Source organism: Barbatula barbatula, assembly GCF_947034865.1.
Source record: "Barbatula barbatula genome assembly, chromosome: 6".
NCBI classification, from domain to species: Eukaryota; Metazoa; Chordata; class Actinopteri; order Cypriniformes; family Nemacheilidae; genus Barbatula; species Barbatula barbatula.
Genome location: NC_136765.1, coordinates 17,178,632 through 17,200,991, shown reverse-complemented (window position 1 = coordinate 17,200,991; position 22,360 = coordinate 17,178,632). Strand labels below are relative to the sequence as shown.

Sequence of the window (22,360 nt, the reverse complement as noted above, 5' to 3'; positions counted from 1 at the left end):
ATCAGGGTTGATGACATTTTGTTTCAGTTTGACAATGTTCAGGATGCTGCCCATACGAAAATGATGGTTTTGCCAATAGTAATCCATACACCAAAAGCACACTTTTACCTTAAAACAAACATGGTTAGTTTTCACAAGGCTGCATTTAAAATAAACTTAATGTGTTCAATTGGGAAATTGGCACATTCAGGTGTTACATTCGACAATTGAAAAGCAAAATGTATATGAAATTAATAATAGGTAGAATTCGTCAAAGACAGCATCATTACAGTACTCCAAACATCAGTAAGTTAATATCTATAGAACAGGTGTGTGAGAAAAAACTATATTTTTTATTTATAGAGTTTCCTCTGTCACACGTTACAGTTAACTTCCGGTCTGTGTTTGTTGATCGGTCTGGTTATAGCGATTTTAATTAATATTTTCTTGTATAACATTTTAAGTAAAAAAGTAATGTAAAAAAAGATTTATTCGGCATACAAACACATCAGTTATGACATAAGGTTTAATAAATTACAAAACTTTTAAAAATCTCTATTACAACATTGCTCAGGTGGCTCCCCCTGCAGTTCATACGTAGAACAAACATCTTTCAGAAATTATGTCCATGGTGGTTTTTTCACGGTGAGGATCTGAAAGCGTTTTCAGTAAATCTGATTATCAACGTACTTAAAAACATGACAAGACAACAACAATATTATTCAAGTCACTTTTTTATTTGCCTTTATGTTACAGAAATAAACATTGAGAGGGAATCATCATACAGCATTGCTACACCTAGAAAAAGAGGCAATTTTCACCTCCTCCACATACCCACACGCGCACACATCCAGCTCTATAATCTCAATCAGATTCACTTCAAATTATTTCCACACATGAACACACTTTCCTGAACACGTCATCTCACAAAAAATCTGTGCATCCGTGTTAAAGAACAGCACATGACAAGTCTGTCAATCTCCCCAATTCAAACCAGCAGCAATAAAGTTCTGTGGTCTACAGATATATCAGAATATCTAGCCCAATACCCTTCAGAAGAATATCAACTGGAATTCAAGAAAATAAAATCTCATATATGGCTACAACTTCGGCAACTTTAGATTGTCCTTGCTGAGCTGAGGGATGAATTGAAGAATAAAGAAGAACTGGAGCTGTCTCAGAGGCATTAGGGTGCGGTATGAAGAGATGACAGAAAGCTTCCTGTGACATCACTTCATTATGGCTGTAAAGGAATCCATCTGATTTACCATTAAACATCATCAATCTCTTGGCCTGTACACTTCTAATACATTCTTTGAGATAGGTTACTCTTCAGATAAAAAAAGTTGATTAAAAGCAGCACTCACTCACCAAGATCAACACAATAATCAAATCTGAAGAGGTTCAGTTAGTACAGCGTATTGATGCTTGTCAGAACTGGTGCAATTTCAATAAAATGCTGTTACGATAAAGCTGCCACACAAACATTTACAAACCTTTAAGAGTCACATTCAATATCTACCAAAAATTGTATGCAGAAAAAAATATGTGCTTCTCCAGTTATGTATTTTTTTAATTTGCTGGCACCACAGAAACCAAATAACCATTTTAGTGGACGTTCAAATAATTACAAAATAATGATTTTATTCCTGTCCACCATGCCAACAAAAATATTTTACAGTACAGTTAATTGAATGAAACCTGAACTCTTTTTGTGTGCATTTATTATGTGTATTATTATTAAAGCATCCTTAAATTTTCTCTCACTTGTCAAGCCAAACACAGCATTCTTTGTATGGCTCATGGGACTAAGGCTTAGTTACAAATGGCTTGTTATCTGAATAAGTATTCTTAAAAAATAAAACAACATAACATTTTCTGTCCTCTTTTGAGCTGTCATTATGGCCGGCACAGTTCCAGAATTTCAATCTGTACCGTTCCACCCTAAAAAAACAGGGTCATGTTGTTCCCAGACTGAAGCTATGAATGGACATGGGTATAAAAATCTGGATACAATTATGATGTCACACCGACAAAAGTGATCTTTGAGAATGTTGAGGTGCGTTGTTCCACAGATCATGGGGTTACTTGTTATAAGTATTATTAAAACCCGTAAAAATAATAACAGGGCTGTTAAAACTTTTTTACATTTGCATAAAGAAATGTCTAATTGAAAGCATTAATTTTAGCTAGATTCACCTCCATTACATCCAGGCACCCCTTTTCTACTAAACCTAGCCATGCTTTGTAGAGCCTTCATAAAAATACCATGTAGACCTCAAAAAGCCGTCATGAGGAAAACAAAGTTTTTTGCTCAATACAGTACATCACGTACAGTACTGTACATCTGCAGATGTAGAGATAGACAGTTATTTGGCAGCCATATAAAGCTGAATAGTCCCATATACAAAAATACCATTTTAGAAAATTTCAAAGCACAACATGAATAACAATACTATTAATAATAACAATAGTCCTCATAAATTATCTACATGTCCAAACGGCATGTTATACAAAAGTCCAGCAGATGTGTAAAGTGTCTGTCAGTACTGGAGAAAAGTTTTGATCAAAAACATAAGGGACTATGTGTGTGAGTGTGTGTATGTGTGTGCTAAAGCCCTGGTCTGCTACTGCGTGCCGTTGTACCACCTCTGTTATGGGAGCGTGCTGAAAAAGTAGGAATAATAAATAACTTTATGATTTCATTCGTGTCATTCCTATTTTTTAAAACCGTGCATGATTCATGACCCGAGATCAAAAAGATCAAATCTGAGAAGCCACTGCGTAAATATTATAAAACCTTGCAATGCAAATGTTGTTGACATTAATTCTTTGAATGAATTCACATTTAGGTCCCAGGCTTAAACCGCTTACTAAAACAAATTGTCGCTCACCTGGAAGAGGAGCTTTTGCCTCTGTCTCCTCCTCATGCTCGACTGGGAAGTGACCAAGAGGATGGTGGGAAAATGAGTCTATGAAGGAGGAGCTACTGATGCCCAAACTGATGCCAGTCACACCAATTCCTAGAGAATCTGCACGAACACACAAGCAAGGTTAAAGTTTTTGAACATTGCTCTGTGCAGCGTCAATTTAAATCTTCAAGTCGTATGCATGTATAATTCAACCTATGCCAACTGATGCTCTGCCAGGTCGTCCCTGCCCAATGCTGTCTATTCCAGTGAATGAACGTCGATAAGGGGTATCCGACTAAAAAAAACAACCATTAACAGTATAATGTACATACAAGCGTAAACTGAATGTCTGTTAAAGGCCTGGAGGTCACATGACATGTTGGCTCAGGCTTGTATGTATATATGTTTGAGAGGGATTACCCTGAAAGTGTGTGTAGTGTTGGGTCTGGAAAACACATCCAGCAGTTGCAGTTTGTCTCGGGGCTGCAGATTAACACCTTCATCGGTTAATGCACTATGAGCCTGACTAGAAGAGCCTCTCTGTTTCTGCACACACACAAGCACACAGACCTTAGAAACAATATTAATAAAGGACCACCGAAAGACACAAGGATTTTTGTCTTATACTTTCTGGATATGATAAATGGCTAATATACAGCTGTTATGTTTAAAGGACCTGTGTGAGCCGAGAGTGTTGTCCAGAGTGCGGGTGATCTGGGTCTCCTGTGCCAATGGGAGGAAGGAGTGTATTTCTGCTGAGAGGCGTTGGAGGTGAAGTCAAACGATCGCTGGCAGTCGTCCTGAAAACACACACGTTCTATCACAATCGAAAGAAATAGAAAAGGAAATGAAAGTGGAAAATAAACGGGGCTCTTACAGTCTTGTTCCTCTAACCACTTCTTCCATAGACCCAGTTGTAATGGGCTGTGTTATGCCGGATGTCAGTGGCATCAGGGTGCGAGGGGGCGGGTTCCGTCGTCGGGCTGACTGAGGGGGACGGGTCAGGGAGGAAGTGCTCTGCTCCAGCGCACGGCGGGGACGGGGTTTATTCGCCGGAATGATGCTAGAGCCAGGACGATGAGACAATTTCTCCTCAGGGTCCCTAGAGCGATTAAGACAAAGAGGGTGAGAAAACTACAGAAATGAAATGAATATTTCATTCTAAAAATTTGCCTTTAGCTGCTAAATATACACTATGAACTAAAGACATTATTTTTGTTTATCCTTTCTGTCTTTCCTATGGTGTTCATACTGAGATATTCGGTCCAGAGCCCCCAGGTTCCTTTGCTGCAGTGGAATGCCATGTATCATGATGAGGTCATTGAGATTGTGATGGGTAACAGCTGCCCCTACAGGCAGTCGACTGGTCTGAGGGAAAACAGAAACAGAGGGGCATAAAAATAAAGAGGGAATAAGCATCCAAAAAGGAACGAAAGTCTTTGAAAGGTAATTTTCTCTTTTTTTAAATAACAGACTAGTTACGCCATCCATCATTGTACAACATGAAGTAAAGTGAGAAACGCAGGCAACAGAGATAGACTGAAATACAACAAACTATATGAAAGAAACTATTTTAACATCTACAGTCGGCACCCCACAAAAAAACACAAGCATAACATAACATCAGAAAGTTTCAAAAGATCTGTTTGCGAGTAAAAAACCTGCGCAAAGACAGAAAACCTCTCTCGCCCCTAAAACCCCAGACCACCAACGGCGGTCCCCCCAAATTTACATGTGGTTATCAGCATAGAATTACATACAGTCGATGACTTTCTCTGCTTTTTGGATTTCCTTCTTGCCTTGTGCTTTGAACCCCATGACTTTGAGCTCTTTGGAAAGAAGATGAAGGGGGAAATAAAAGAAATAGGAAGAGAGAGAAAGAATATAGATGAGAGATGGATGATGGGACAGGCAGAAAAAGGGATTAGGGGAAACACAGAAACAAGGAAGTAAACAGTTAATGATTTGAAAGCCCGAAAAAAAGATAAAGACAGACAGCAGTGAAAAATAGCATCTGTGTGTTTTTCTTTTAGAATTTGCATGTTTGTGTGAAGACAGAGAAGACATAAAGCAGTGATGCCAAAATCTAAGGGATGTTTCATTCACAGAGAAGGCAAACCCGCAATGCATTGCAATGAAATAATCCTAAAACGAAAGTCAAAAGAAATGTTGATAGTAAATATAACTTAGTCATTCGGCCCCAGAAATTGCTTAATTATTTAGAATCAGTACAGTAAAAAACTATGTAGAAATCTGCTAAACATTGTTAACAGTCATAAATCTGAAATTACTCAAACAAGCCTCCTGGAGCCAAAAAGCATTTGACTAACCTGAGCCTGCAGGCTGGCTGTAAGCTGCTGTGGTCTGGTCTGGGAAAGTGGAGGAAGCACCGTTGAGGCGGTGGACGGCAGCAGAAAAGGATTCTGGGAGTCAGGACATGCAGGGCTGAGGGCTACAGCATTCCTCTCATCGTCTTATGGACAGATACATTCCAGGTCACATAAATGTATTCATTGGAATATCGACCAAAACTGAAAATTGAATCTACCTGACATGAAACCTTCCCAATGCCTGCGAACGAGCTCTTCCATCCAGCCAATCAGCTTACGCCACGCATCATCAAAAAGAAGATCAAGCACTGCCTCCCGACGACACCGATAGGGCGAGACAGGGGGAAGGAAGGGTCTCTGCCTTCTGTTCACATACTCTCTTTCCCACTCCTCATCCCTACACGCACGTATAAATTATTTACAGAAAAGAAGCTATAAAAATAAACATACACAAATAATGCTTTATCCGAAACTACACTCTCACAGGTCCCTGCAGTCAAATGCAAGATATTCTTCTATCAAGCCCTCTGCCTCGATCACCCTGGGCAACTCATCTCCATGGTTACTGCTAGATGTGGTACTAGGGTAGGTCACCTCCACAGAGCGCTGACATAAAACAGCCCTTCGACCCTGCACACATAATCTGACATGCACACAAATATTTCAATAATGGATCGAATTATTGGCTCTCTTTTGCAATGTCGTTGCTGTTTTGGAACGCAAGAATGCTCACTCATTGGCCGTTTTCTCCTGGCTCTGTCCGCCACCAGAGGACATGGGCATGTGGGCCGGTGTGGCGTACCACTGGAATCCTTCATCTGTAGGACATACCAGCTGCGCCCCAAGGATCCTGTTACCCAAAACAGGTTCAGTAATCAGTGACTAGGAATGTATCTTCACGCAATGCATTGTGCTCAAAGTATGAGCATGAATGTATGATGGTGGGTGTACCGTAGATGAGGGAATCGAGAAGCCCACTCTTGACATTCATCCTGCAGACCTTTAAGCTGAGTTTCACACTTTCTCTCGTACAACAGATCGTCGATCTCCTCAAACATCTGCTGGACCTGTCTCGAAGCAGCCTTATCAAATTCCTACAGATGTAAAGAGGAAAAAGGGTTCAATCTGCACCATATTTTGTTGAAGAATCTATGCTGTTTAACAAATGTAAGCCAGAAGAGATAAAAGCAAGAAGTTGTTTGAGTTTAGTTTCTATTTTATGGACGAGCAGTTCTGTTGTTCTCTTTGTTGCTATTTTCCAAGACCTACATGGACATCTATCCAAAGTCCTGGTCCCCAATTTTGCTGTTTATTAATCTCTATAAAATATCTGATATCTTCTGCTCAAGTGTGGACAGATCGATTGCTTGTTGCTAGAATTTCATCACATCATGCCTGTTTAGGAAACAGTGTTAAACTGTGAGCACAATCACACTTGCTCATCATTCTACGACTCACATCATAGCCCCAGGAGAAGACAGAGCTGCGCTCTGTGGAGATGCCAGTTCCCGTGTAACTATGGATACCAGACCAGGATTGAGTGCTGTCATCTGTGGTGACTGTCTGACATTCTGATCTGACAGATGTAGCAGAGGAATCATCAGACGTGGAACAAGACAGATTCAGTTGTCATGATGAAACATAGTTTACATGCATGTGCATGCGGTGGAAATACATTTGTGGTATTCAAAGCTTTGTTTAGACATTTTTGGCCACATCTATAGTTTAGTAAACTAAAGAGCTAAAATACATCCTCACAAGCTGTCTATGACAAAAGACAATAGCAGAGCAAAACTTTTCAATTTCCATCCTCCCTTTTTACAACCCAAGTGTCTCCTACCGTTGTGCTGACACCTACTGTAAGTCAATTCTATGGTAACCAAAGTTTACCCTCACACTCACACTGTCTAAACAAAGGATCTGAATTCACTTCTTACAAAACAACAGTGTCAAAATGATAGAATTCTGGTCTAAAAAAATGCAATTTATCATATCCTTGTACAGATTAGCTGTCAATGGGACACACACCTGCTGTATGAAGACGAATCCTCCTGTAGATCATGCAGGTGTCTATGAGGATGAACAGTACCATCGTCTGCCTCCTCTGGAAGAGGATGATGGTCCAAACAGCTGCGGGACAAGCCACGGCTATAAATGTACCAAGACCACCAGAGGCATCAGGGAGAGAAAAAATGAGAAAGAAACATAGACTACAGTTAAAAATGGGAAGCTTTTACCAAGCCAAAATAAAATGTGTTTAAAAATGTATGATGTTATTTGGTGTTGGCATCCAACATGTTTACATATTGTAAATCCAGTTTCAAATTTATGTATTTGTAAAAAGGCCAGTGGTGTCTCACAACCAAGGCGCCCAAAAATGCTGTCATTCAGGTTTTGAGACCTTGCGTGTTTCGTGTTGGGGTAGTTTCACGCACATCTCCAGGCTGTGAGATACAGGCCGGCGGCTGTATCGTGAAATCATCCTCTGATGCAGTTACATGCGCATCTTCTCCATCAATCCCGCGATGCCACTCCGAGCCTCCTGTGTCCGGATCGGGCCACTGCCACACCGCTCCTCTAGCATGCTTCTACGGCTTCACAAGCACAGAGTCAGGATCGTAAGGTACTGGAGGAAAAAGCTTAGTATGCAGCAACCTGAGCCGAACCTGATATATTTCACCCGGCGTGGATGGCAGAAAAATGCCGCGACCATTAAACGAATACTTCCTTATTCCAGCATGTCTAAAACGGATTTATTGTATGTGCTCCATGAAAACAAACGCATTCAAACTCTGCATCCATCCATGATTATGTATGTACTGAACAACATGACTACCATGGAGACCAAGCCTCTTGTGCGCAATGACTCGTGGGAAGCGTAGTTTTAAATATGGACGGTAGCCTGGACGTGTACACCTCCCTCTAGTGTAAGGGAGGAATTATACAGGTACATTAAAAAAAGATCAATATTTTTTGTCACTCATTTCAGAAAGTGAATCTCATATATTAGATAGATTCATTACACATAGAATGAAATATTTAAAGCCTTTATTTCTTGACATTTTTCTGATTATGAGTTACAGATATGAAAACCCCAAAATTGGTGTCTCATAAAATTTGAATATTACATAAGATAAATAAAAAAACAGTGTCAGGCTTATGAAAAGTATGTTAATTGGACTCAAATACTTGGTTGGGCCTCCTTTTGCATTAATTACTGCATCAATGTGGCGTGGCATGGAGGCTATCAGTCTGTGGCACTGCTCATGTGTGACGGAAGCCTATGTTGCTTTGATAGCGGCCATCAGGTCATCTGCATTATTGAGTCTGGTGTATCTTATCTTCCTCTTGACAATACTCCATATATTCTCTATGGGGTTCAGGTCAGGCGGGTTTGCTGGCCAATCAAGCACAGTACCAACATAGTCATTGAACCAGCTTTTGGTACCTTTGGCAGTGTGGGAAGGTGCCAAGTCCTGCTGGAAAATGAAATCAGCATCTCCATAAAGCTTGTCAGCAGAAGGAAGCATGAAGTGCTCTAAAACGTCCTGGTAGCTGGCTGCATTGACTGTGGACTTCAGAAAACACAGTGGACCAAAGTCCTCTTTTCAGATGAAAGTAAATTTTCGATTTCATTTGGAAATCAAGGTCCCAGAGTCTGGAGGAAGAGCGGAGAGGTACAGAATCCATGTTGCTTGAAGTCTAGTGTGAAGTGTCCAGAGTCAGTGATGATTTGGGCTGACATGTCATCTGCTGGTGTTCGTCCACTGTGTTTTCTGAAGTCCACAGTCAACCCAGTCATCTTCCAGGACATTTTAGAGCACTGCATGTTTCCTTCTGCTGACAAGCTTTTCAAAAGCTGGTTCAATGACCATTGTTACTGTGCTTGATTGGCCAGCACACTCGCCTGACCTGAACCCCGTAGAGAATCTATGAGATGAGAGACATCACACCCAATAATGCAGATGACCTAAAGACCGCTATGAAATCAACCTGGGCTTCCATTACCCATGAGCAGTGCCACAGACTGATAGATTCCATGCCACGCCGCATTGATGCAGTTATTCATGCAAAAGGAGGCCCAACCAAGTATTGAGTGCATAGAAAGGAACAAACGTTTCAGAAGCCTGACATTTCTGTTTAAAATATCCTTTTTTTATTGATCTTTTGTAAGAGTTTTTGGGTTTCCATAATAATAAAAATTTCAAGAAATAAAAGCTTGAAATATTTAATTCTATGTGTAATGAATATATATAATATATGGGTTCGCTTACTGAAATGAGTGACAAAAAATATAGACCCTTTTCATGAAATGAAATTTCTTTAGATGTACCTGTAAACGCTCGATACATATATTATTTATTAATAATGGAAGAAAAACAACATACACTATTTGTAATCAATGGGATGAAACATGTTGGGTACATCTAATTCACCTCATAGCTATTTTTAAGTAGGTCGAAGAATGAAATATTCTATACAATAAGCCAGTTTTTTATTAATATTAGTTAGTTAGGTTTAGGCTTTGTTCTACATAAAGTAATATTTATTTACAGTTAACAAAAAGATTATTTATTTGACAAATTATTATCAAAACAGTTGTTGATTATGGTTTACAGAGACATTTCTCAGACCAGCCTCCATGTTCTGCTAGGCATTATTTAGTATAATAAATATGCCCAGCTGATGTTTTTTATTGGTTTGTAATTTCTCCCAGTTTCCACATTTTACATTTATTGAGTTCATTGCAGCTTGCTCAAATCCTACCGTATATGCTTTGTTTTGTTTTGTGTAAAGCACTTCTGAAGGTAAAATATAACACAGCTATTACACTGTTAAAAATTACAAATGCTGCAACAATGAAATATAATAAAGAGAGAAGCAATATTTTTGTTGATCAGAAGTAATTTATAAACACAACCCATATGATACACAGATACAAATATCCAATCAAAGTCCTGTGAAAGGTAGCTAATATACTCCCATTCCAATCTGCCCCATCAGTCTTTGTTGCCCTAATAAACTGGAATCACCAGGTCTTGGTGATTTTTAGATGGTTTAGTTGGTCTGCAATGTATTTGTGTTCAGGGAACTTGGCTTGTCTGGCTTCTTTAATTTGATTCCACATCCACTCCCGCCTCTGCGCTGCATGACCTCGCTCTTGTTCTAGTGTCATGAATGGCCGGCTGATCCAGTATTCATTCTCTGCCTCCTGCTCCAGTCGTTTGAGCATATTGCACTTCATCTGCCAGGTGACAGCACGTGGTCGGCGGTGTTTCCCGATCCACTGCTTCCCTGGGATCCCTTTCCGAAAAAGTGCCAAAGTCAAAAACATCCTGTAGCCAGCAATGGATTGTGAAAAGATTCTGTAAAAAAACAGAATAAGTTATAACATCAATTCACAAGTATGTATTGATTATATGATCATATATGTTTTTGGACCCAATTTTTGAATTTGATATCTGTGCTTTAAATGACAAGGCCGATGTGACCTTCGTGATGTGATAGACAATTCAATGATAAAGACCAGAAATAAATATAGTTCCTTTACATGCATTTGTTTTTGTTTAAGATATATCTGACACTGATTATGTTACTTTATTTTTCGTCTTAAGTGATGTTTCTGTAAACGGGCAAAAGGCTACGTTAACCACAACACTCTTGCGTAATAGACAGCAGCGAAACTATAAATATTCTACGTGTCAACAGATATATGTGTTTAGAGGTGAAAACAAATAAAAACATTTCAAATAGTCATTAAAACACTTGATTACTTACATGATCTCTCTACAGCCAAGATCACCATGCGGAAGACGCACTGCCGCAAAACACTATTGGTTTATTTAATGCAGCGCCACCTACAGCAATGGAGGCTGCAGTGCAAAGATCTCTCCCAACCGATGAATTTCAAAATACATAGAAGGGCAGCTTCCTTTAATCAGCCCTAAAGACATTGAAGCTGCCAGATTTTGGAGAACAACGTTTTTAGACGTTTTATTACATCAGAATTATTACAATTATTATTAAAATAGGAAAAGTAAGTAAAAACCCCCAACGTGTTATACGAATAATACGAAAAATACAAGATAGCACAAAACACATGACATTCCTCCGACCAATCAGCGTTCAAGTCTCATAAACCGGAAGTCTCACGGGTCATGTTCAGCGGACCATTCCCGGTATTTGATGTTTCTGTGCTACGGCTGGTCGTGTTTTGGTCTGGAGGAGGTAGAAAGATGACAGCCAGAAAGTCCGGGTCGCGATTAGAGACTGAAATAGAGCGATGTCGATCAGAGACACAATGGGACAAGATACCAGAACTTGTGCGACAGTTGTCTGCGAAACTAATCTCAAACGGTGTGTGTGTTTTCTGTACATATTCTATAGGCTAACCTGTTAGCTCGGACAATGTATGTCTCAGGCCTGGTGGGCAGAATCGATATCAATGTATCCCTACACAGTGTACTTTTCTCTAAACGATTCGTTGAATGACAGGTTTGTTTTAAGGCGTCTAAAATGAGATGTTAGTTGGTGTTACAGTTCAGACATGCAGTTGAAAACACTTCGTGATTTATGTTATAATTGTGTCCATACATTGACATTGCTCTTATAATTAAGTTCGTTTATGAAGTCAAGGAAGTAGGTAAACAATAAACAAAAGTGTGGCATTTCTAAAGCTGAAATTGTTCTAGGTAGACTTACTAAAAGACATACAAGCAAATGTAAAACTGTCGTAAATTCAGTTGCTCCTTAGCAGTTTAAATAAAGTTGTACGGTTTAAAGCACAGAGACTGAGGGAGAACTCAAGATTTGCGATTAAACTAGCACACGTGATCTGTTAGAAAGTGCTCGGTTCTAAATGTGCACCATTGGATTATGCTCTGTTCAGTTATATGGCTGTGCAGTTGACAGCTCCGATGCTTAAACCTTGTTGGTTTCTACTCCACAATGATAGACAAAACAGGCATATGGAATATTGTGAATAAATGCAGCTTTACAAATACTGCAACAGAGCTTATTATTGATATTTTATGGTGACGTTTTTTACAATACTTTGTTTTATTTCTGTCTTGTGGTTCTTTTAAGCATGTATGAGAGTACGATCTTTTCCCCATTCCTTTTATGTGCATTTATGTATGTGTGTGCATGAGGCTGTCCTTCTATTACGTCTAAATGTTTATTTTACATTCAATTGTTTGCATTTAGGGTCTGTGACCCTATCTGAACACACCAGTGGCCCAACTCTTCCTGGGACACTAACAGCTTAAAGCTATCAAAATATATAATCTCTCACAGTTCATTAATAGTGAACTGTGTCTTGCTTGTGTTGTAGATGATCTCGGGGAACTTCTTCTGGGGGAGGCAAAACTCCAGCAGTACTTGAAGGAAAACCCTATCAAGCAGGGGGCCAGTCCTTGCAGGTCCCGACCACATCTTCAGGAGGTTCGGAAACACCTGACAGCTGCGCTTGATCGGGGAAACTTAAAGGTATACGACATGAAGCAAGTGCCTTTGTGCCTTATTGAGATAGCTGATCCACAGTCATGTCCAACAAAAAGATTATTACTATTCAGATATGCAACTGAGTGAATTATGAATCACTGCAGTGGATTTCTAGCTTCGAATATGCATTTGTAATAATAAACATTCAAGATTCTCCATTTCTACAGTGTAGCACATTTAAAAATAATTTTCATGTGAACAATTTTTTTTGTTACTATTGCAGCTCGCATTCATGGGACATTCTCATATCATGCTTAGTTTTAACATACATCATCACATATTAGCATAGACTCATGGAGCTTGATTTCCAGCCGAATATGAGAAAATAGTGTCATTTTCTTTAGTTTTTCATGAAAATACAAAATTCATTTTTACTGGTGGACCCCACTATGTATAAAAGTTATACAGCCTTTTAATGAGTTAATGAAGTACTAGTTTCTATAACGGTTTCATCGGACGCACACGCCTGACCCGAAGTTAGTCTGTGTTTGGTAATAATATAACAAGTTATTCTATTTTTAATTAATAATAATATACATTTTTTTTATGAATATTTTATTGTATATTAATTGTATCTGCCAAATGAATAAATGTAAATGTATTAAATTAAATCTACTAAGTTATTGATTCTTTGCCGTGGTCTACAGGGAAGTTAAGTTTGGGCCACAGAACATTTGTTTATGTTGTTACTGCTGAAACAGTCTATATAAGGTCCAAACAGGTTATGATTTAATGTTCTTTGGCTGGTGTGTTTATTTCTTTTCTGACTCCATCTTCTCTCTCTCAGCCTGAATACATGCAGGAAGCCAGGCTGATTATGGCTAAACTATGTTACATAGAGGGTGATTACAGAGATGCACTGAATCAGTACGGCTATGTGAATCTGGATGAGCTGCAGCTGGTTGGGGCTCCGGTGTACAGACTTTCCATGATCGCCGAGGCCTATGCCACTAAAGGTGAGAGACCAGCTGTCTTTTTTATTGTGCAAGCATAAGCAGTGCAATAATCTGTGTATATAACCAATGTCAGTCTTCGTGCTATTTAAATGAATAAAAATAAAGACATAAACATATATATTTTTCCAAAAGCATGGTAGAGATTAGACCCCAGCGGTGCTCTGTATGCTACTCTTTTTACTTCTTTGTTTATCGGTTTGTTGACTACCCTGACCAGGCCAATGTTGTGCTTTTTAAAAGCTTCATGGAACTTCATGAAGATGTTTTTTTATATTTTTCGGCTTAAGCTACAGTATTACCTCTCACATACATCTCCTGTATTATACTGTAAGAAGCTGTAAATGTATCTATACAGAGATACATGTTTCAATTTTATTTTAGCTGTCTCCTGTACCATCATCATGGCTAGATGCTGCATCATTTATTGCAGTTCATATTTTGGCCTTTGGGTGGCAGCATTGAATTGTGAATTTAAAGGGTGTTTTTCTAAATCTTTGCTGTGCGTACATGCACACATTTTTAGTACCAGGCACAGTAAATCTTTGCCAGGACCACAGTGTGAGGTGATCAGAGTTATGATGGGTCGACGGTTCTGTGATGCTCTGGGGGAAAACTGCAGGATGGTAGCATCTCTTTGACTGACAGCTGCCTTTACACCAAAGGGGAGGGTCCCAATCATCCACCGCACACATACTCACATGTTTCATCTCACTGACAATTTCTGCGTTTCTCCTGTGTATATTAAACCCTCGCGCTGCTGCGAGATGCCTGTGACGGACTGTTCTAGGGCGTCAGATTTACTGCAGCTGTTATACAGGTCATAAAGGAGCCTGCATGCAGTAATGGGGCTTGTCTAGGATCTGGCTAGTATAATGGGTCTTTAAACCTGTAAAGGTGGATGGGGAATATTTATTTGAGGAGTACAGACTGATGAAAATGTTATGTATGTCAGAATGGAAGAGAATGTACCATAGAGCTTCTAGGCCAAGTTCAGACCTTCTGTGTACAAAGATCCATATCATATAAGGCAATGAGACTACACACACACACACACATACTTTCTCACAATTTTTTCCGTAGGCATCGCTATGGAACAACAAGGCAAACCCCTCTGCCCTGCTTAGTCATGACATTTTACTTTTATTTGGAGGTGAAATGTGTATTTTTTCCGCAACACCAAGCGAAATTGCTCAAATTATTTTTGGCTCTTAACAGCGTAAGCCCTTTGATGAAAAGCTATAAAAACTAAACATGTTAGTATTAAAAAACCTTTCTCTTTAAAAATATAAAGCTTATAGTAAACAACATTATCTGTGTAAATGCTAATGTGGTTGTTATTATTATAGTTATGCTCATAATTATCATGAACAGTGTCAACTGGGTCGTCGTTATTACATCACTGATCACGATTAATTATTCGGCTCAGTTTTCTGAATCGGTCTAGAACTTTCCAGACTGTTATTAGTTTTCTCCACCCTGTGATATCCGTTTATTACGTTGTGTATTATTGATGCTGTTTGAGTAGTTAGGAGGGCTACAGTTTCTGTTTCCTGTCACAAAGCCATACTGTCATTAAAGGTTTATCTGTTCTGAGAACCCAATACTAACAGCAGCCAAACAAACAACACTTATCGTGTTTACCAGCCACCTGAGCGCTGCCTTTAGCCTGTTTTTCCCTTGCAATGAGACATTTTAGAGGTGGCTTTAGATTTCTAAACTGGAAGGCAAAGATTTACTACAGTTTGTGTGAGATATCTCGGTAGCCATGCGTGTGTCTTCTCTGCACTGATTGGTTCTTGGCTGACCTAGACGAGGCCCCGGGTCCAGCAGTTGAGCAGAGATCACTAACTAGGGTTGGGAATCGAAAATCTTTGCATTGCATGATCTACTGACTTCTAAATAAAAGCCCAAAATAACCATAGATTCATTATAGTAACTACAGTTTAACCATGATGTAGGTCAAATATGATAATACAAATTGTAATAAATCAGATAAAACATGGTTCAATGTTTATATACAAAACGGTGCAGGCCAAATGACCATACAGATTGATATCTAAATGTTTTACTTTAACTGTGGAATCGAAACTGGGAATCGAGAAGAATCTAAATCAATAAGCAGAATCTAAATTGAGACTATTCAAACGATTCCCAACCCTATGTCTGATGCTAAAACATTTAAGGCTGTCCTGGTTGGTCTGAAGTCTTTGCTTTTCTCACACATGTATATTTCAGGGTCCTGCAGTGACAAAGGAAGCAAACTCCGACTGCAAAAATGAACCACATCACGTTCAGTTTGACCATATGAGAATTAATGATTTATCTTTAAAAATGAAGATCAGATCATAAAAAGTAGATTGGAGTGGTTCATGAATCAATTGAATTGGGATTGATGTAGAATTCCTTGTTGTGCAGATGGGATTTATTTCACTGCATTATACAATATTGAGAACCTACATGCAGAGCTGTCCTCATGCTCAGTAACACTGAATTCAGGATTAGTTTAGGCCATGTCTAGCATTATTGCTATTCAAGACCCTTACGGATGAAGTTTGTTTGATCTGCTAAAATGAGACCTAGTAATTTAAGATATGAAGCTGAGAATCTGAAGCTCAAAAACATTCAATGTATTTCTTCGGTTGTCCTTCATTCTTCATGTAAGCACATTTCAATGATTGTATTAAGACCTAAATTGCCACATCCCTCTGCATCTTGTAGTATCCGAGAACATAAAGTGTCTTTCCTGTGGTTGATTTTTTTTTTGGTTGTTGTTTATTTGTAGGTCTTTGTCTGGAAAAGGTGCCTGCGGCATCCCCATCGCTGTCCAATCGTAATGCTGACAAAGACCAGGAGATCATCACTTGCTATGAGAAGTCTGGAGACATTGCCTTGCTGTATCTTCAGGAGGTAGAAAAGGTATTACACATTTCCTGTTGATCTAGACTAGAACAATGACACTGAAGATCATTATGTTCATGTCATATAAATCAAGCATAACAAACATAACAATCCTAGTATTAAGGGTATGAATCTCGGGCCACCTCATTATTCAGTTTCAATCCACTTAAAAACCAAACAATTTGTCTATATGGCTACCAAGTTTTTAATAATCTTTGTCATGTGCATGCTTTATAAATGAACATAATTATTCATTTTTAAGGTCCAGTGTTTGAAATTTAGTGGAATCTAGTCGGGAGGTCACTTCACCCCTCCCTTTCGAAAGTACTACGGTGGCTGACACATGACTAAGTATACGTTAACACTATAAAGCTGAAACGTTTTTCTTCCGCATTTTTCAATAGTTTCATTTACAGATTACAGCGTTATCAAAATGATCTGCAAAAAAATGAATAACAACTATGTATTGTGCATGCCAGGCCAGTGGATAGTGATGTTGCGCTGTTAAGCAACACTACGTGCCTGCGCACATATGCATCCCCTGTTTTAATCTAAAAGTGCTTTTAATAAACTTTGTCGGTGTATATGTGCGTTTATATTAGCGGGTATAAAAATACTATGTCTCCGCTGGTTGTAGTGGTGCAGAAAAAAGTATGTCACACGGCACAAACATGCAGCATGGAGGCCGCCATTATTGTTTGGCTAATACTCGAGCATACAGACTAAATGCATAATACGCATTTGTATGACGTTATCGTTTTTGGAAAACTGTTCCGTTAAACGGAAACGATAATGCCAGCGTTTTCAGAAACCTGCACTTTGAGACCCGTATTCAAAAGGTTGCGGGTTCAGTGTAAATGAACAGCCAAAACGCATAAAAAGTTTTCAGTTTTTTGTTGAAAAGGTTTTGTGGAAACGGCCTCTAAGATGTCGTCATGTTTTCGCTTCTTTGCTTTCTGTAGAGCTGCTTGTCTGTTTAGGGCTACTGTAGAAACAACATGGCAAATTCCATGTAAAAGGGGACCCGTGGTGTATGTATATAGGAATTGCTCATTCTAAGGTAATAAAAACATAACGCTTCATTAAGTAGTACTCTGAAGACATGTATATTATATTGCATTTCTGTCAAAGGTCCTTAAAAAAATGACACAGCACCTTTAATGTGAATTTGAGTGCATTGATTCAGAAGTTTCTAAGAAAAAATTACAATGCTTTAGAGAGTTTATTCTACTTAGCATTGTTTTGCAATTCTATTTAGATTATGTTTTCTATTAACCGATTTCATGCATGGTTTTTGTTTCGTTCTTGATGACCAATGGAAATGTCAAAAAATACATTTTAGCCAAGGACAGATTTACACAGTACTGCTGCAGAGGGGCAAAGTGAGGGGCAGCCAACCGTCAGACTAATCCCCTCCTGTCCTATCCATGCACTTCAATTTACAATCAAAGCCTGTAAAAACTCAAAGGTCTTTTTCTTCCGGAATGAGACGATATCTTTCTTCTGTATATTATTTTATGTTTTGGAGAGTAGAGTGCAGATTCATTCCCCTGGCTGGTGTTCCTTATTTACTGCTTTAGTGTTGGAGGGGATTAAAGAGATGGAGAGGCAGGGAGGGAAAGTGAGTGATGTCAGGAGAGAAAAGCTTGTGTTCTACTGCAGTGTTGATGCTGCATTTTTTTAAGTGCAGCTGTAGTTTTATGTTTGACCTTCATGGCTCACCATCCGAACCACCATCCTGTCCTAACCGATCCCTGAATACGTGTATTAAACATATCTCTAAACATAACTTCTTTTTAAAGGAAGAGTTTACCCAAAACATTTATTCAACCTCATTTCGTTTAAAGCGTGTGTATGACTTTTTCTTTTGTGGAACACAATTATTTTGCGAAATGTCTGTGGTTTTGTGTCTATATGAGTTTATGGGGCCATCGTTGTTTAGTTACCAGCGTTCTTCAAAATATTTTATTTTCTGTATTGCAGTTGAAAGAAAGTCATACATGTTGGAAATGACATACAGGGGTGTAAATGACGGGAGACTATCCCTTTAAGATGTGCTCTGTATTTGAGTAAGAACTAACAGGAAATGGAAAATCTACAATGACTAGGAATGAGAGATTGATCTTGTGTTGACATCGATTGATATTATGTGGTAGTAAAAGGTCTTCTTGTTATCAGGCCCTTAGTGCTGGGATTCAGAACCGCAGTCCAAAGCCTGGCCCGGTCACACAGGAACAGGAACTTGGCTACTTCCTGGAAACTGGACTTCAGAGGGCACATGTTATCCATTTCAAAAATGGGTGAGTGCTTCACTTATGTGGGTGTGTTTATGTTCTTTGTAGTATTGAATGGTCAGACCTTTGACTAAACTCCAAACGTTCTTCACAATGGTTCATCATCTATTCTGCCCTCTGAGATGAACTCCATTTACTTGTATCCGCTAAACCTCAGTAGTTCACAGCCGTTGATGTTTGTGTGTCATTGTATTCTGATGCCACGCTTTCCTTCTTGCACCGCGGCATCTACGTTATGAAGCCGTGTGTATGACGACTATTCGTATGTATCTCACCACTTCTTTCACATAGAATAGTGCCTTTGCTTTTACTGTAGCAGATACACCCATACTGCTGTTCCAAAACATAGTAGTCTACATATTGGCAGCTTTTAAAGGAAATTAATGAATAAATCAATAAAGTCTTAATATAAACTCCAATTAAATAAATTTGAGCTTCACATGCACTTCCACTAAGGAGTTGTTTTTGTAAAATACACTATGAGTTGCTGACTAGAGAATAAAAGATAAGCTGTCCATCTCTCATCCTGTTCCTGCATTGTGTCCTCTTGTCCAATTCAGAGGCCGCTGCTTGCTGACAGGTGTCCCCCACCTAGATGTGCACTCATCTGTTTTGTTGTCTTACTGTAGTGGTTGGCACCTCTCCTGTGAATTGTATGAAAATGCAAATGTGAGCTTGTATTTATGCATTTTTTTATTTGTGCGGTGAGTTTGCGGTAGGGGATCCTCTATATTGTTACAGGTGGGGCATCTGTCAGTGTTTGTAATGCATCTGTGTGAAATATGACCAGTGTAGTGGTGCATTGTGGGAAATGTATCTGTTAGGCCCATAAATGATGCAAAGCAGCATCTTTGAACCTCACCGCACACACAAACCAGACAGGTCACATATTTGCATACTCTTCGGCTCTTGTGTGCTGCATGTACGTGGACGTCAGAGATTAGTTGTGGACTGTTTTTAATGATAAAATGTCTTCTTAAATTCCATTTTAAGATTGAAGATCTATTCAAGCTGTGAAATGCTATTTAAGCTGTGAAACGCCGCAGTCTAATGGAAATATTGACCCAAGCTATTGACTGGCGTCTCACAACAATAACAATGCACACGTTTACACATGTTCATTTATGCAAATTGTTGGCCATTGATCTAGGTGTTAGTGGTAATTGCTGCTGTTAAGGCTCCGATAACTTCCTGTCCGCTGAGATGCAGCTGTATTAGTTTGAGTGCTCGATGCTTGTGCTCATTAAATCATAGAAGAGTTCTGACCTGACCGGGCCTGAGGCTGTGTGTGTGAGTTGATGTAAGGTTTGTTGATGTCAGGTTTGTTTGAATCTCTAGAGGTGATTCAATGGATCTCCTTTTCCTCTTTTCTTCCATTTTCCCATTACTACAGTAACCTGACCCGAGGTGTCGGCCGTTTCCGAGAAATTCTCCGAGCCGTTGAGACCAGGACCACTCAGAACCTTCGTATGGTAAGAAATGTTGACATATTTTTCTTTGTAAAAGATTAGATACCAAAGACCGTTTCATCGGACACGCGCGGCTGAACCCCAGTTAACTTCCGGTTTGTGTTTGGCTAGTGTCTAATAATAATAACTATTCCTATTAACATATATGTATGTTAATATTAATTTATTATTTTTTTACTGTATAATAATAGTATTAAATAAACGATTGGTTTAGTTTTGTCATTTTATTTACAAACAATTTGTTGAATGGGTCTTGTAATTCGGTCTCATTCAAACAAACCGTATGGTTCAATGACATCTAGCTTGGTATCACAGTCTAAATTCTAAATATTGGAGAGACAAGTTCAGCCAAGTAACTGTTCTTTGATTGTTATCATAAATAATCTACAGGCACTCTATTGTTTATGAATGTGTACCGGAAGTTCAGTTGGGGTGACAAGAGTGCGCATGCACTTTATGTTGTAAAGATGAAACCATATATATATATATATACTAACCTTGCACATTTGTGTCTATTTGTGTGTTAAACTTATGTGTGATTCAATCATGATTCATTGTCAAGTGATTTTGTAAATAAATAAATATCATTATTATTAGAAATTGCTTATTTTAGAAGAATCATCCACATTTAATTTAGACATACAGTAAATATAAGATGTGCGTGTATGTTTAGACTATTGCCAGGCAGCTTGCAGAGATCTTGCTGCGGGGCATGTGTGAACAAAGTTATTGGAACCCACTGGAAGATCCCCCTCACCACTCCCCTCTCGACGATCCACTCAGACACACTGCCCACGCTAAGGACTACGCCCTCAGCCGCCGCCCACGTATCTACTCAGGAGAGAAGTAGGACACGTACATTTGTCCAAATTTACTTTTAGTGTGAACAGGGACATAACTTGTCACTAAAAAGATTCAGATTCGATCAAAGGGATTTTCCACCCAAAATTAAAATTCTGTCATGAATAACTTCCCCCAAATTGTTTAAAACATGTATACATTTATTTGTTCCGTTAAACAGAGAGAAAGATATTTGGAAGAATGTTATGCATTTTATAAAGTATTATTGCAAGACATTTTTCATTTATCTCAATCTCCTTTTCTGTCTCTTTTTTTCTCTTGCTGTCTCAAGCTTGTTTTGTCCACAGGAGAACACCGAAGAGGCTTTACTTCTGTTGTTAATAAGTGAGTCCATGGTGAGTCACAGTAAAACTTGAGTCACCCTCTGAATTTTGGTTTCAGAGGTTTTATTTAAGATTTCACCACTGTTACAGGATCTTAAATATGTATTCACAAGAAGAGCAGACAAATCAAAGATTCTGTTAACTTGATCTAAGCTTAATCTAAATGTGCATCAAGAGAGTTGTGTTCATTTGGCTTTAAATGTATTTGTCACAGGCTAACAGAGACGCTGTTTTGAGCCGAATCCCCGAGCACAATAATGACCGAATCATCAGTCTGCAGAGCGCCTCGCTAGTGTACGACTTGCTGACCATTGCGCTCGGCCGACGTGGACAGTACGAAATGCTGTCAGAGGTAAGGCTCCGCCCACACTCCTTAACATGGGAGCATACAGGAATACTGTATTCCTTCAGCAGGAGCAGTTAAATGCCCTGGTGTGGTTGCTGTGGTAACAAGATCTGTGTTCAAGTGTGTGTGTGTGTGAAGTGTGTGTTTGTGTTTGTGTGTTCCTTCTTGTGCATTACATCTAAAGCATCTTTCATTTTCAGACAGCCTTGGTTCATTTTGAAGTTGTAGATGTCTGATAGAAAGAACAGCCAGACAAAGAGAAGAGATTTTATAGTGTTAGTGATGTGTGATGTTTTAGTTGGTGTACTTGGGAAGATTTTTTCTTTCCATTTGTCCCAGCATCTGTTAATCGTGATGATGGTGATCCTGCCAATATTGGTGTTCGTATAACTTTGTTGTGTAGGAAGTTCTTCAAAGTCAGGAATTTTGTGATCGTGTGTGCACGGGTCCCCAAGAGTGCCATATTGTACGCACATATCAGCTCTGCGG

The 22,360-nt window shown here is 39.0% G+C and overlaps 3 protein-coding genes across 7 annotated transcripts in view; 1 reads left to right on the top strand and 2 right to left on the bottom strand.

Annotated features, from left to right (window-relative positions):
- Positions 1–702: 702 nt before the first annotated feature.
- fam149b1 (family with sequence similarity 149 member B1) lies at positions 703–8,082 on the bottom strand. Of its 3 annotated transcripts, XM_079458168.1 has the most exons (17): positions 7,888–8,082; positions 7,657–7,815; positions 7,250–7,369; positions 6,680–6,797; positions 6,173–6,315; positions 5,955–6,071; positions 5,706–5,864; positions 5,440–5,618; positions 5,222–5,364; positions 4,652–4,720; positions 4,144–4,259; positions 3,769–3,993; positions 3,568–3,691; positions 3,312–3,437; positions 3,105–3,186; positions 2,874–3,011; positions 703–2,646 (listed from the first exon to the last, which is right to left on the bottom strand). In XM_079458168.1, exons 2-17 carry the CDS (start codon positions 7,701–7,703, stop codon positions 2,591–2,593), a joined length of 1,962 nt encoding a protein of 653 aa, XP_079314294.1. In that variant the 5' UTR covers positions 7,704–7,815; positions 7,888–8,082; the 3' UTR covers positions 703–2,590. The 3 variants fall into 3 exon arrangements, with proteins under 3 accessions (XP_079314294.1, XP_079314296.1, XP_079314295.1); XM_079458170.1 differs by lacking the exon at positions 4,652–4,720; XM_079458169.1 differs by lacking the exon at positions 4,652–4,720 and having other exon boundaries at positions 7,657–8,082.
- A 1,476-nt stretch (positions 8,083–9,558) lies between these two features.
- Positions 9,559–11,040, bottom strand: mrpl57 (mitochondrial ribosomal protein L57). The gene is made up of 2 exons (XM_079459254.1): positions 11,000–11,040; positions 9,559–10,587 (listed from the first exon to the last, which is right to left on the bottom strand). The coding sequence occupies exon 2, from the start codon at positions 10,554–10,556 to the stop codon at positions 10,251–10,253; it is 306 nt and encodes a 101-aa protein (XP_079315380.1). The 5' UTR covers positions 10,557–10,587; positions 11,000–11,040; the 3' UTR covers positions 9,559–10,250.
- Positions 11,041–11,394: 354 nt separating this feature from the next.
- ttc7b (tetratricopeptide repeat domain 7B) overlaps positions 11,395–22,360 on the top strand; it is a 31,402-nt gene continuing 20,436 nt past the window's right edge. For 2 of the 3 annotated variants that reach the window (XM_079459220.1, XM_079459219.1), the window contains exons 1-9: positions 11,406–11,578; positions 12,555–12,709; positions 13,512–13,680; positions 16,463–16,596; positions 18,757–18,878; positions 20,266–20,344; positions 21,015–21,187; positions 21,474–21,537; positions 21,740–21,877. In XM_079459220.1, the coding sequence (XP_079315346.1) occupies positions 11,458–11,578; positions 12,555–12,709; positions 13,512–13,680; positions 16,463–16,596; positions 18,757–18,878; positions 20,266–20,344; positions 21,015–21,187; positions 21,474–21,537; positions 21,740–21,877 (1,155 nt within the window). In that variant the 5' untranslated portion in view covers positions 11,406–11,457. Of the gene's footprint in view, positions 11,579–12,554; positions 12,710–13,511; positions 13,681–16,462; positions 16,597–18,756; positions 18,879–20,265; positions 20,345–21,014; positions 21,188–21,473; positions 21,538–21,739; positions 21,878–22,360 lie in introns of all 3 variants that reach the window. The other variant, XM_079459221.1, reaches the window with a different exon arrangement.